Raw genomic sequence first — 13861 nt, forward strand, 5'->3', positions numbered from 1 at the left:
AAGGCGAAACCTGGTTGGGAGCTTCACCTTTCATTTACTTGGTGACAGCTTTTGACTTTGCATTTGTGAACTGCTAGATGACCTTTTGGGTTTACAGGTATGCCATGAACGAACTGTCGTGATGAGGTCAACATCGTTGGTTTAAGTTCAGAGCATTTCAGTATTTCCATGTATATATATATATATTGATATGTTTATATATCTATAAATAAATAAATAAATATATACAACTTGTATATCCACACCAACACTGTTCCCGAGTCACGATAAGTAATGAATGAATCTCCATTCACAGAAAAAGAAAAAAAAACCCATTATTCACAACATTGTGAGGTCTTCAATTGAGTCATCACTTCTTGGAATCTCTTTTCACCCAGAATTGCGATATTTTTTCCAAAGTACAAGTAGGGGGATCTCCTGTTGAGGGCAGAGCATCACTCCTTCATTGCATAGATCGTTGTTGTACCGAGTGGTGCTCCAATGGGCATCATCACTATGTGCGCAGATCTGGATGGCAGAAACTTGGAATCCATTTGGATCCGTTGCGGGGATTGAAAACTTCAGGATATAGAGGAAGGTTGTTGAAAATTAAATTGAACAGGAGGTTTGAAGGATATCTGAGGAAGCCCTAAGGATGGTGTTTGTAAATTGTAACATCCCGACTCCCGAGAGGTGCCGGCACCGCGTGTCTCTCTTGTCTCCACTGAGCCTGCTGAGCCCATCGAAGATTCCGCACAACCCCTTCCCTCCCTCCCTCCCTCCCCACCTCATTTCACACCCACCCTCCCTAGCACCACTCGGCAAGCCACCCCTCCAGGTCGACGTCACGGCAACGCTCAAGATGGAGAGCATCAGCAGCGCGTACGGGGCTGGCAAGGCGGGCGGTGCGCTCGACCCCGTGGCCGTGGCCAAGCAGCCGCAGTCGATCCTCCGTGCGGTAAACTGGGTGAGTGAGCTCCGCTCGGACCGGAATCGAACCCGTTGTCAAATCTTGGTCGCACGGTGTAGGTACTGTGCCCCTTCCCTCCGTGCCCGTTCCCTCTTAGGACCTATGTATACAGTGAACGCGCACGCTGGCAGGGCACGTCCCTTATGTGATAGTATTAATTATGATTAATAATAATAAAATTATTATGTAAATTGTCAATTAGTTTTTCCGCAAACGTTGGTGATCGGTTGGCAATTTGCAGGGGAATCGTTCCCGCCGTTTCACTCGCTTCTCGTTGCGGTAGGGGACGGCGAGTGCGGAGAGGGGCGGGAGGCGGCGAAAGGGAGGAAGAGGAGGGCGGAATTGGTGGAGAGGACGCTTTAGGGGGAGAGGGGGGGCTGGTTTTTGAATGTTTTTGCCGATAACCGTCGGAGCCGCGAATGCAGGTCATTTCAGAACCAAGGTCAGCCTCCGCACACGTGGGGCACCGCTCGTGCTGCGGCAATGTACTGCGTGTGGCACCGCTCGTGCTGCTATAATGTACGGCGCGCGGCACCGCTCGTGCTGCAATAATGTATGGCGCGCGGCACCGCTCATGCTGCGGTAATGTATGGCGCGCGGCACCGCTCGTGCTGCGATAATGTATGGCGCGCGGCACTGCTCATGCTGTGGTAATGTACAGCACGTGGCACCGCTCGTGCTGCGATAATGTACGGCGCACGGCACCGCTCGTGCTGCGGTAATGTATGGCGCGCGGCACCGCTCGTGCTGCGATAATGTACGGCGCGCGGCACCACTCATGCTGCGGTAATGTAAGGCCTGCTCATGCTGTGGTAATGTACGGCACACGGCACCGCTCGTGCTGTGGTAATGTATGGCGTGCGGCACCGCTAGTGCTGTGGTAATGTAAGGCCTGCTCATGCTGTGGTAATGTACGGCGCGCGGCACCGCTCATGCTGCGGTAATGTATGGCGTGCGGCACCGCTAGTGCTGTGGTAATGTACTGCGCATGGCACCGCTCATGCTGCGGTAATGTACTGCGCATGGCACCGCTCGTGCTGCGGTAATGTACGGCGTGCGGTACCGCTCCTGCTGCGGTAATGTACTGCGCGCGGCACCGCTCATGCTGCGGTAAAGTACGCCGTGCGGTACCACTCATGCTGTGGTAATGTACGGCGTGCGGTACCGCTCGTGCTGTGGTAATGTAAGGCGCATGGCACCGCTCATGCTGCGGGAATATAAGGCGCTCGGCACCGCTTGTGCTGCAGTAATGTACGGCGTGCGACACCGCTCGTGCTGCAGCAATGACGGCGCGTGACCGCTCGTGCTGCGGCAATGACGGCGCGCGGCACCGCTCGTGCTGCGGCAATGACGGCGCACGACACCGCTCGTGCTGCGATGATGTACTGTGCGCGACACCGCTCGTGCTGCGGTAATGTACTGCGCGTGGCACCGCTCGTGCTGCGGTAATGTACTGTGCGCGACACCGCTCGTGCTGCGGTAATGTACTGCGCGTGGCACCGCTCGTGCTGCGGTAATGTACTGCGCGCGACACCGCTCATGCTGCGGTAATGTACTGCGCGCGACACCGCTCGTGCTGTGGTAATGTACGGCGTGCGGTACCGCTCGTGCTGTGGTAATGTACAGCGGGCAGCACCGCTCGTGCTGCGGTAATGTACGGCGTGCGGTACCGCTCGTGCTGCGGTAATGTACTGCGCGCGGCACCGCTCGAGCTGCGGTAAAGTACGGCGCGTGGCACCACGCGGTGCATTCAAGCTCGGGACGGGTTGGAACGCGCCTCTCCGTCAGTCGTGTTGATGAAGCGATAAACAACGAAATTAGTTTCTGCCATTTGGTGCATTGCGAATGATAAACACATTTCCTCTCTAATATCATTTTCTGTCGGTGACGTCTTCATTCGAGCCCTATAGATCCAATCATAACAAATAGTCTCGTGGCCATTAGGGGACATTCGCCAATTATGGGCATATTTATCACTGATCTATACCCATATATATGTGCATATGTATATTTTATTTCAATGTACCATATTAATTCTTTGCAGAGCGTTGTTGATGCCGAAGCAGTTTCTTGGCAGGTCCTAGTAGTCAGGGCCCTTCGGGATATTTTGGTTCAAATTCTTCCAAAAGCATCAAATTTGGCGCAGATGTTGCCCATGCCATACTCTTTCGGTTTTTGACGGGCGCCAAGGGCGGTATGATCCGGGGACCATACCGGTCCATCCCGCCATGTCACCTGACCTATGACCTTATAATTAGGATATGCATCCAATCACATGGCGTACTATAAGTGGTTAAAGTTCAAAATGAATCGATCGAAAAATGAAGGCAGGGATCCATTTTTAAGGTTTTCATAAAATCCAATATGACCGCCAGGTCACATGACCTATGACGTCATATTTATGACATGTATACAATCATGTATACATGAACCCGGATCATGATCGCACAAAAATTAAACACAAGGATATGGCATACAGTTAATAAAACATCAAAATCCGTACCTTTGTAATTAGACTGATGAACTGCATATGCCTGAAAATTAGGAAATAGACATGTGAATATTTCCTCTAATTGTCAAAGATAAGGTCAGAGTTCGATTACCCAACCCAGAAACATAAAATGGTGAACCTCGCGTAAATCTTGACAAAAAACTCAAAAACCGACATGTTTGACTCAAAAATGACCTTTAAGATGACCTTGAGGGTTGACCTTGACCTCGAATCATCAAAATAACATCATAATTGGATTCCTCGACCTCGAAAACCCCTGAAAAGTGGTATCATACATGATTCCAACTTTTGGTTATTTAACTGATTTTCCTCTAATCCGGGTGGCGGCCATTTAGTATTTCGCCAATATGGGCCCCCCGGGTGGGGGGGGGGGGCGCCCGTCTTGGCGCCCGTCAAAAATCGAAAGAGTATGGCATGGGCAACATCTGGGCCAAATTTGGTGCTTTTGGAAGAATTTGAACCAAACGGCTCCAAAATATCCCTAAGGGCCCTGACTATAGGTGGTTTGCCATTGCCTTCCCAGCATTCCGTGTTTTGTACTTTTTAAATGCTGAGCGTCAAGCAAGAAAGCAGCACGTCCCATTATGTTTAAGTCTTTGGTGTGACTTGGCCGGGCTTTGAACCACCCAACCACCAGACTCGGAACAGACACTCTTTCCATTACACCACCGAATCTGGTCACACACACACCCACGCACACACGAACGAACGCACAAACATGCACGTACGTACATACACGCACATGCACACACACACACGCACACACACACACACACACACACACACACGAACGCACAAACATGCACGTACGTACATAGACGCACATGCACACGCACATACACACATACGTACACACACACACAAACACACACACACACACACACACACACACACACACACACACACACACACACACACGTACACACACACACGAACGAACGCACAAACATGCACGTACGTACATAGACGCACATGCACACACACACACACACACACACACACAAACACGTACACACACACACACACACACACACACACACACACACACATCCACACACACACATCTACACGCACACACACACACACACACACACATCCACACACACACTTGTACACGCACACCCACGAACGAACAAATGCATGCACGTGCTCACACACGAGCGCACGCACACATTGTATACACATTTTTTAATTTTTCTACTCTGATACAGAAGGAGCTTTGTGTTCAATGCAAGTACACCTTTATGAAAGAAAAAAAAATTCATGATAAAATGTATACGTGATATACATTTATATAAACTGATAGTGAGTATGTCCACCCTTTTCTTTCTGTACTTTTGAAATTCTTGTAAATATTTTTCTTATAAACCCTTGTGGAATGTTGTTCTATGATTCTTCTAAGACCTTCCAAAGATCATATCAGTCGGTGGGATTATTTTAATCTTTGTTTGTCCAAATAGTCCCACACATCTTCAATTCAATTGGAATCTGGGCTTTGAGGAGCCATTCCTTGCATTGAAGGAGTTATTTTGCAAATAAGTTTTAATTAGTAAAAACACATGCTTCCTTAGGGAGCATTGGCAAATCATATCCCTCTCGAAGGGGGAGGGACGGCGGGGGTGAGGTTACCCTCGGTACTACTGATAGCCGATACATATGCAAAATTTGGTGGAGATCGTGTGAAAATCACAAGTTGTCTCCCAGAAGTAAAAACGAGGGGGGGGGGGGGGTTTTGTGCCCATGACCTGACCGTGTGTACTGCCAACACCAATGCAAAATTTGGTGGAGATTGGGGACCAGCCCTGTTTTCATCTATGAAAAGCAAGTACCATGCATCGCTTCGCTGAAGGAAATACTGTGAGGGGGTTTGAGGGAGAAAGAGGAGAGAGAGTGAGGAGCAGATGGGTGGAGAGAGAGGAGGGAGTAAGGGAAGGGGTAGAGAGGGGAAAGTAAGGAGGAGGAGGAGAGAGGGGAAAGAGGAAGGAGTGGAGTGAGAAGGGATGGGGGGAGAGAAAGGAGTGGGAGTGGGGGGAGAGTGAGGAGGGGGAAGGAGGAGAGGAGTGAGAAAGGGTAGGGAAGCAAGGAGGAGGACGAGGAAGGGTGGGATCTAGGGAGTGAGGAAGAAGTGGAGAGCGAAAGCAAAGGTACCCGGCAATGCCGGGTCCCTTCTCCCACCTTCCCCCCTCCCTCCTCTCAGCTCCACCTTTTCTCTCTTCCCACTCCATCTCCCCACCCTCCTCTCAGCTCCACCCGCAAAGGTAACTCCAATTTTAACAACCCCAGCATTGGCCCATACATACTTACATTGATATACAGCAGATGCACGCTGAAACTCTACTAGACATACCTCCTTTAGAGGGTATTCCGGGACGAGCACTCTTCTTGCATTTTTAGGATTTTTACATATAAAGATTCCATGATGATCATAGACCTTAATCCGCTATGACTTGTCATAATACCACTTGAATTTACCACGGCTTACATTAAAGGTGGCATTTCTCTGCCTATCACTCTCTTAACTGCAGATCCATGAACTCTTCAGAGATCTTGTTATAAATGACAGCAAGTTGTGCAGCCATTATGAATGGTAAAGCACATCGTTGTCTTCTTGCTATACCTCAAAGTGAAAATACTGATGGTACCTTCGATATATATACGAGTATGTATATACTAGCTTGGCTCGCCTCACCACGCGTCGCTTCAGAGGAACGGGCTTGTTTTAGTTGAGGATAATGACTGTACCTGAGTTGCTGGGTTGTCATGATTCACACCAATCATAATACAAACATTTATTTTGCACAAATTGATTTGTAATATATGTGACAATACATTTTTTTGTAAACAATTGATGTTGAAGATTTAAGTTGAAAAAAAAAAAATCTTCAAAAAATTAAAAACAAAACAAAAAAAACACCCTGCATACCGGTGCACACCGGCAGTTTGTTAAAATTTCATAAAAATTTGATGGAGTAGTTCAGTGACAACACAACACAACATAGACACTGCACAGATATATACACTACATGGCCAAAAGTATGTGGACACCTGAACATCACACCCGTATGTACTCGTTGAACATCTCATTCCAAATTAATGGGCATTAATATGGAGATGGTTCCCCCTTTTGCTGCTCTTACAGCCTCCACTCTTCTGGGAAGACTTTCCACGAGATGTTGGAACATTGCTGCGGGGATTTGCTTCCATTCAATCAAAAGAGGATTAGTGAGGTCGGGCACTGATGTTGGGCGATTAGGCCTGGCTCGCAGTCGGCGTTCCAATTCATCCCAAAGGTGTTTGATGGGGTTGAGGTCAGGGCTCTGTGCAGGCCAGTCGAGTTCCTCCACATCGATCTCAACAAACCATTTCTGTATGGACTTCTCTTTGTGCATGGGGCCATTGTCAGGCTGAAACAGGAGAGGGCCTTCCCCAAACTGTTCCCACAAAGTTGGAAGCACACAATCGTCTACAATGTCATTGTATGCTGTAGCGTTAAGATTACCCTTCGCTGGAACTAAGGGGCCAAGCCCGAACCATGAAAAACAGCCCCAGACCATTATTCCTCCTCCACCAAACTTTACAGTTGGCACTATGCATTCGGGCAGATAGCGTTTTCCTGGCATCCACCAAACCCAGATTTGGCCATCGGACTGCCAGACGGTGAAGCACGATTCATCACTCCAGAGAACGCGTTTCCACTGCTCCTTGAGTCCAATGGCGGCGAGCTTTACACCACTCCAGCCGACGCCTGGCATTGCGCATGGTGATCTTCGGCTTGTGTGCGGCTGCTCGGCCATGGAAACCCGTTTAATGAAGATCCCGATGAACAGTTGTTGTGCTGACCTTGCTTCCAGAGGCAGTTTGGAACTCGGTAGTGAGTGTTGCAACCGAGGACAGACAATTTTTACGCACTTCAGAACTCGGCGGTCCCGTTCTGTGAGCTTGTATGGCCTACCACTTCGCGGCTGAGCTGTTGTTGCTCCGAGACGTTTCCACTTCACAATAACAGCACTTGCAGTTGACCGGGGCAGCTCTAGCAGGGCAGAAATTTGAGGAACTGACTTGTTGGAAAGGTGGCATCCCATGACGGTGCCACGTTGAAAGTCACTGAGCTCATCAGCACTGCCAATGTTTGTCTATGGAGATGGCATGGCTGTGTGCTTGATTATATACTTGATGTATACCTGTCAGCAATGGGTGTGGCTGAAACGGCCGAACCCACTCATTAGAAAGGGTGTCCGCATACTCTTTAAGCTATGTAGGGTGTGTGCATATGTATATATACAGTGCATTCAGAAAGTATTCAGACCCCTTCACTTTTTCACATTTTGTTATGTGAGCCTTATGCTGAAATCGTTTAAATTCATTTTTTCCCTCATCAATCTACATTCAATACCCCATAATGACAAAGAGAAAACAGGATTTTAGAAAGTTTTGCAAATTTATTAAAAAGAAAAAACTGAAATATCACATTGACATAAGTATTCAGACCCTTAACTCAGTACTTAGTTGAAGCACCTTTGGCAGCGATTACAGCCTCGAGTCTTATTGGGTATGACGCGACAAGCTTTGCACACCTGGATTTGGGGATTTTCTGCCATTCTTCTCTGCAGATCCTCTCAAGCTCTGTTAGGTTGGATGGGGACCATTGGTGGACAGCCATTTTCAGGTTTCTCCAGAGATGTTCGATTGGGTTCAAGTCAGGGCTCTGGCTGGGCCACTCAAGCACCTTCGCAGAGTTGTCCCTAACCCACTCCTGCATCGTCTTGGCTGTGTGCTCAGGGTCATTGTCCTGTTGGAAGGTGAACCTTCGGCCGAGTCTGAGGTCCTGAGCGCTCTGTTTCAGGTTTTCATTAAGGATATCTCTGTACTTTGCTCCATTCATTGATGCTCAACCCTGACCAGTCCCCCAGTCCCTGCTGCTGAAATACACCCCCACAGCATGATGCTGCCACCACCATGCTTCACTGTTGGGATGGTATTGGGCAGGTGATGAGTGGTGCCTGGTTTCCTCCAGACATGACGCTTAGAATTGAGGCCAAACAGTTCAATCTTGGTTTCATCAGACCACAGAATCTTGTTTCTCACAGTCTGAGAGTCCTTTAGGTGCTTTTTTGCAAACTCCAAGCGGGCGTTCATGTGTCTTTCACTGAGGAGGGGCTTCCGTCTGGTCACTCTTCTGCCATAAAGCCCAGATCGGTGGAGTGTTGCATCGGTTGTCCGATGGATCGGATCGGTTGTCCTTCTGGAAGCTTCTCCCATCTCCACACAGGATGTCTGGAGCTCAGCCAGAGTGACCATCGGGTTCTTGGTCACCTGGTAATGGATGTAGGTGACGATGTGTGTGTGGTAGGGGAGAACGCAAAGGGTGGACAAAATGGATACATAGCCAAAAAATTAGGAGGGGTTGGTGTGGTTTAATGGGTGTAGAAAAGATCGTGGCTTTGGAAGGGAGATGACCTGAGATGGTTTTGAACAGCTGCCTTGATGACCCAGAGGGAAAAATGAGATTTAAGAAAGTGTGGAAGGCACTTCCACAGGCAGGAGAAGAGAGGAGTAAATGAGTGAATGTGAGCAGTAGTTCTGGATTTCGGCAGTTTCACTAGGAGGGGGTTGCTGGTGGACCGCTGGCATCCTCCAGATTTTTGGGGTGGTGGGAGGTTGGAGCGACCGAGCACGGAAAGGGTGCAAGACCAGAAATGAGGCTGTAAAAGACAGAGAGACTACCAATCTGTCAACGATGGCGAAGTGCTAGACCCATAGACCTTCATCACAAGAGATTCCAATGATCTTGAAAGCCTTGGTTTCCACGGCATCAAGCTGAGCAAGATGTGAGGCAGGGGAGCCAGCCCAGAGTGGAGAGCAGCATTCCATCCAGCTGCAGATGAAAGCCACCTCGGTGGATCGGGATAGGAGCTCAGGTGTGCCAAGGAAGGACTTTGCACGATGGGGGATGCCCAGTCAATGAGAGAGTGAGTGCATGGGATTTCTTAGGGTTGAAAGACATATTCCAAGTGTTTGCCCAGTTTGTGATTTTGTCAAGGTCTGAAGAGAGCGGAGAGGCTGCTGCCTGTCTGTCAGAAGGATGAGGGATGTAACAACAGGGAGGGGGGGGGGGGGGAGGGGGTTCGAACATCAACACTTACACGTCCTCTTCTTCCTGTCCAACCTCGCAGTGAGAATGCACTCAGTGGTGCACTCAGTCCAGTGGTGCACTCAGTCCGCGTCGGACGTCGTCAAGTCCAGTCGTCGTCTGTCTTTTCTGAGAGTCCATACATACTACCATATACATTTCTTTGATATTTCTTTTGATTTTCTTCACAATGCCAAAACGAAAGTGTAAATTCGCTGTAGAATAAAAAAATGGTCGAAAAGAATGGGAAGTCGAGTGCTTGATTATGTAGAGCTGGTAGGCACGTCTCTGTGGCAAATAAAGTAAAGGTGATATTCATTTACAATGTCATGTGAATTCAGACGAGCACAAGAGAGCAGTTCGAGGAGAGAGAGAGCTCATCATCTTCATCAGAAAAATTGAAGGACTGGAGAAAGTAAAGGACTCACTCCATGTAAAGAGGTACATTTGAAATTTGAATAATTATGAAATTGATTTTTAAGGCCATAATACTTATTCTTATTTATAGATACTGTCATGTGGATGGCTCTATTAAAACAAAGCGTCCACAGATAGCTAATCGAGGTTACTTTGAGGCGTTTCCAATTGATGGCGGATGACACATGAGCAGGGGGTTGGGGGTTGGGGGAGAACGCCGACTCACCTTCACGGGCCCCGCGCTCAGGCGTCCTCCCTGCAAATCAATTAAATCACACGAAACGGAATTTATGGTACAAAAATAAACGTTTATTTTACGGAACCTGAGAACAATGGACGCGTGGTAAAAACTAAACCCCTAAATCAGGACGTCCCCACACCTCACTTCAAATACAATACAAATGGAAAGGATAAATGAAAGAAAACGTTGTGGTTCTGCGTGGTGCGTCTTATTTCTGTCTGGCAGTGTCCGTCAGGAGTCGTCTGCTTCCGAGCTCATCGTCCGACCACAGCTCCGGCTGGCGCGAACCGCTCGGGAGTTGGCGCGAACACCAGCCTCGCTCGCACGTGAACACCAGGGAGGAGAATCGACTGCGCTCCAACGTTTCCCCAACGTCCATCGTGACACAGGCAATTTGCGGATCGCAAAGGAAACCCAGGGCAGGCAGGAGGTCCAAGAATGAGAGAGGTGGGTCTAACCGAGAGAAAGGCAAGGACAGAAGGGAGGTCCAGGCAGGAAGGAAGCCAAAACGAGAAAGGAAAATGTCAACTCGCCCGGCGTTTTGTCAATCGCTTCATGACGTAAGCCCTCTTTTTCTCCAATCCCCGCCTCGCTTCTCGACCTTTCGAATGTTCCGATCGCGTCTGTCCTTCCCATTCGCCGAGCGCTTTCGCGCCTTTGATCTTACCTCATCGGTGGTGGCCACTCAGTGTCTCACTTCCTTGCTCCCTTCCATCCACCAATCACGGGGAAGCTTCTTGTTCGCCCCTCCCCCGGCCAGTCACGATTCCTCCTGGGTGTGGCTCCCGGCCTACCTGTGCGATATTTGCTCATCCTGCCGGCGTTGTGCGCGCCACTTCCTGTGTGCTCTTCCGGTGGTTTTTATCGTCTTGTGGCGGAGGGGGATTTAATTAGTTGTGTGCACTAATGGATCTATCTACTGTCTATTAGTGCATTGCCATATGGGACACCGGAATGATCACAGAGGGGAAGACACACAAGGGAATTAGCATAATCCCTATGCTAGTCAACAAGCCCCGCCCCCTCGTGGCGGGGATGAAGACGCAAGCTTAATCCGACATTCGGACTACAGAACTTATTGCATCAAGATTCCCTATCACGACAATCGAAGCATGATACCTATGCAGATCTACCTGGATCTATATATCCCCCTACACCACCGACATAACAATACTCAATGTGGATGACATGTAGTATGCAGTATATATAAACATACATGACTTGGTAGATATTGATACAGATATACCCCCCTCGTCGCTTTTTTGTCCTCTGTGTCCTCTTTTTTGTTTTTTTAAAATTAAAATATGGTAACCCTAGTCAGCACGCACGTTACAGGCCTCCATTAAGAATAGTGTTACATAATTTTTGCCAATATTGGGATTAAACAATCCGTGACCGTGTGACGAATCAGCTCGTTATGATATAACCATGGTGGAAGGTGACATGGATAAGAGGTATCAAATTAATATTTTAATAGCGAATTAAATGTGTGTTTCCCAATCGTGCTGTTCATCTTTTAACTCCATTAAATGCGCGTTTCCCAATCAGCCCGTTACTGGATTTGTTGTAGGTTGTGACTCCAGTGCGGTCATTCTTGTTAGGTCACGTGATCTGATGCCATCTGGTCCAGTTGCAGAGTCAGAGTCAAGGGTTGCCAGAAACGTTTCCACCTTCTCAAGTGCAAAAGACACGTAAATTCTGCAAGTTATTTTGAGACAACTGCCTCACCACAGGATTCAGAATACCAATGGCAGAGGATGGGTAAAATAATTGAAGACGAGATGGGATGAATCTGTGCATTATTAGAGATAGCAGAATTTCTGTGGAAGAATTCCCCATATCCTAACCTTTTTCTGTGTTGTGTGAGAAAGAATATGGCGGATGTAGCACTTCCGGTGGAATCAGGACAGCCTGACCAATTAACGTTAGGCACCCAAGCCAGGTAGTATAGAGATCAGTGAACGTAACTAGTCTGGGGAACTTAGCTTTGATGAACTGGTAGCAGCAGAGCCAATGAGTCGCCAACGTGCGCCTTGAGACAAAATGACCTTTAAATAATGATTAAGATACCTAAGATGGTGGACAAGAATTCGTTTTACATGTAGAACTCTGATTAAATGAGTTACGCCATTTCGTCCCAACCTCACTTGTCATGTACAGGTTTTCGCAGTGATTGTGTTTGGCTGCATCTCGAACGAGGGCTACATCAGCTACACGGGCTCTCCTGAACTCACGTGTATCTTCAACCAGAATGAAGACGCTTGTCGTTTTGGCGTCGCCATTGGGGTCATCGCCTTTTTCGCTAGCCTCGGCTTCTCCTTGCTTGACATTTACTTCGCGCAGATCAGCAGCGTGAAGGACAGGCGGAATGCTATCATATTGGACATGGCATTTTCAGGTGTGTTGCAAAGTTTCACAAGTCACCCGAATGACAGTGCTGAACTTGCGTACTTGTCCCGCATTCCTGTTATTTCCTCTGTGAGGCAGAGGCCCGTAGTGATACAGTAATTGGCAATTATCAATTATTATATTAATTTAGTGAAAACCTTGATTTTTAACATATTGTTCAGGGCGTTGCCTAGCCTGGTGTTGGCTTAGCGGTTAGGGTGCCGGCTTGGGATCCCAGAATCCTGAGTTCAAATCCCGGTCGATCGTTGAATTAACGCCATGGGGGTTGACTCAGCCTGTCATCCTTCTGAGGTCGGCTAATTGAGTACCAGCTTGCTGGGATGAATGTGCTGGTGTGTGCCCCAGTTTAGAATAGGTACACTTATCCCTGCGTGTCATAAGAGGCGACGTTGCGCGTCAACCATGATGATTGTCATGGGCCCCAAAAGGCCAAGCCCCACTCTAGCAGAGAAAATGGCCTTAAAAAGGGATTTTTTTTTCGTTAAGGACGTTGCCTCTGGATAACTTCAAGAGAACAACGTGTCTCCAGGAGACCACGGACGCTATCTCCAACTATTAACTCGGGCCAGATATTCGTGCCCAGAGTCGGTTACTGTGCTGGTGAGTTAAGTGAGGTAGATAGGGAACCATGCCAGAGACTAAGCATCAGTGAATTAATTGGCCAAGCAAACCAACGTGCGTGCCACATTATGTGTGCTACCATAAAAATAAAATGTATCCACTAGCAGGATAAATCAGAACACATTCAACAGTTGCATGAATTACAGAACTCGTCCTCCAAACGTGTGAGGCGTTAACGTTTTGGGAAGGCATTTCTGGAAGGCATTGGGAAGATATATATATATATACTAAAAGCCCAATCATTTCTCACGTTTCTAATTGAAGGTACAACAAAGCAGCTTTCAAATAATTCATCAACGCAGCTACGACTTGGATTACATCATGAAATCACCACTCGGCCCTTTTAGTCAGAGAAGGATGCATAACGCAACCCAAGAAAGCTAACACAAGGTAAGGCTTCAATATACAAGAGAACAAACATGACATAATGACAATAACACCGAAGCTTTTCGTGCTGTACTCTTCAAGGCAATTCACAGCAAAGAGAGCAGAAGAGATGAGAACTAGAGCATTTTTTTTTTTTTTTTTTTTTTTTTTTTTTTTTTTTTTTTTTTGTATACGAGATCGAGGCTCGTGAAAGAG

General features: G+C 47.8%; 1 protein-coding gene across 1 annotated transcript in view; it reads left to right on the forward strand.

Moving 5' to 3' along the window:
• The first annotated feature begins 810 nt into the window (after positions 1-810).
• The window catches only part of LOC137433701 (synaptogyrin-3), a 21169-nt gene continuing 8118 nt past the window's right edge, over positions 811-13861 (forward strand). The window contains exons 1-2 of the mRNA XM_068125968.2: positions 811-946; positions 12410-12727. Coding sequence (XP_067982069.2) covers positions 842-946; positions 12410-12727 — 423 coding nt within the window. The 5' untranslated portion in view covers positions 811-841. The remainder of the gene's footprint in view (positions 947-12409; positions 12728-13861) is intronic.

This window comes from Myxine glutinosa, chromosome 10, assembly GCF_964187855.1.
Source record: "Myxine glutinosa chromosome 10, kmMyxGlut1.1, whole genome shotgun sequence".
Classification (NCBI taxonomy): domain Eukaryota; kingdom Metazoa; phylum Chordata; class Myxini; order Myxiniformes; family Myxinidae; genus Myxine; species Myxine glutinosa.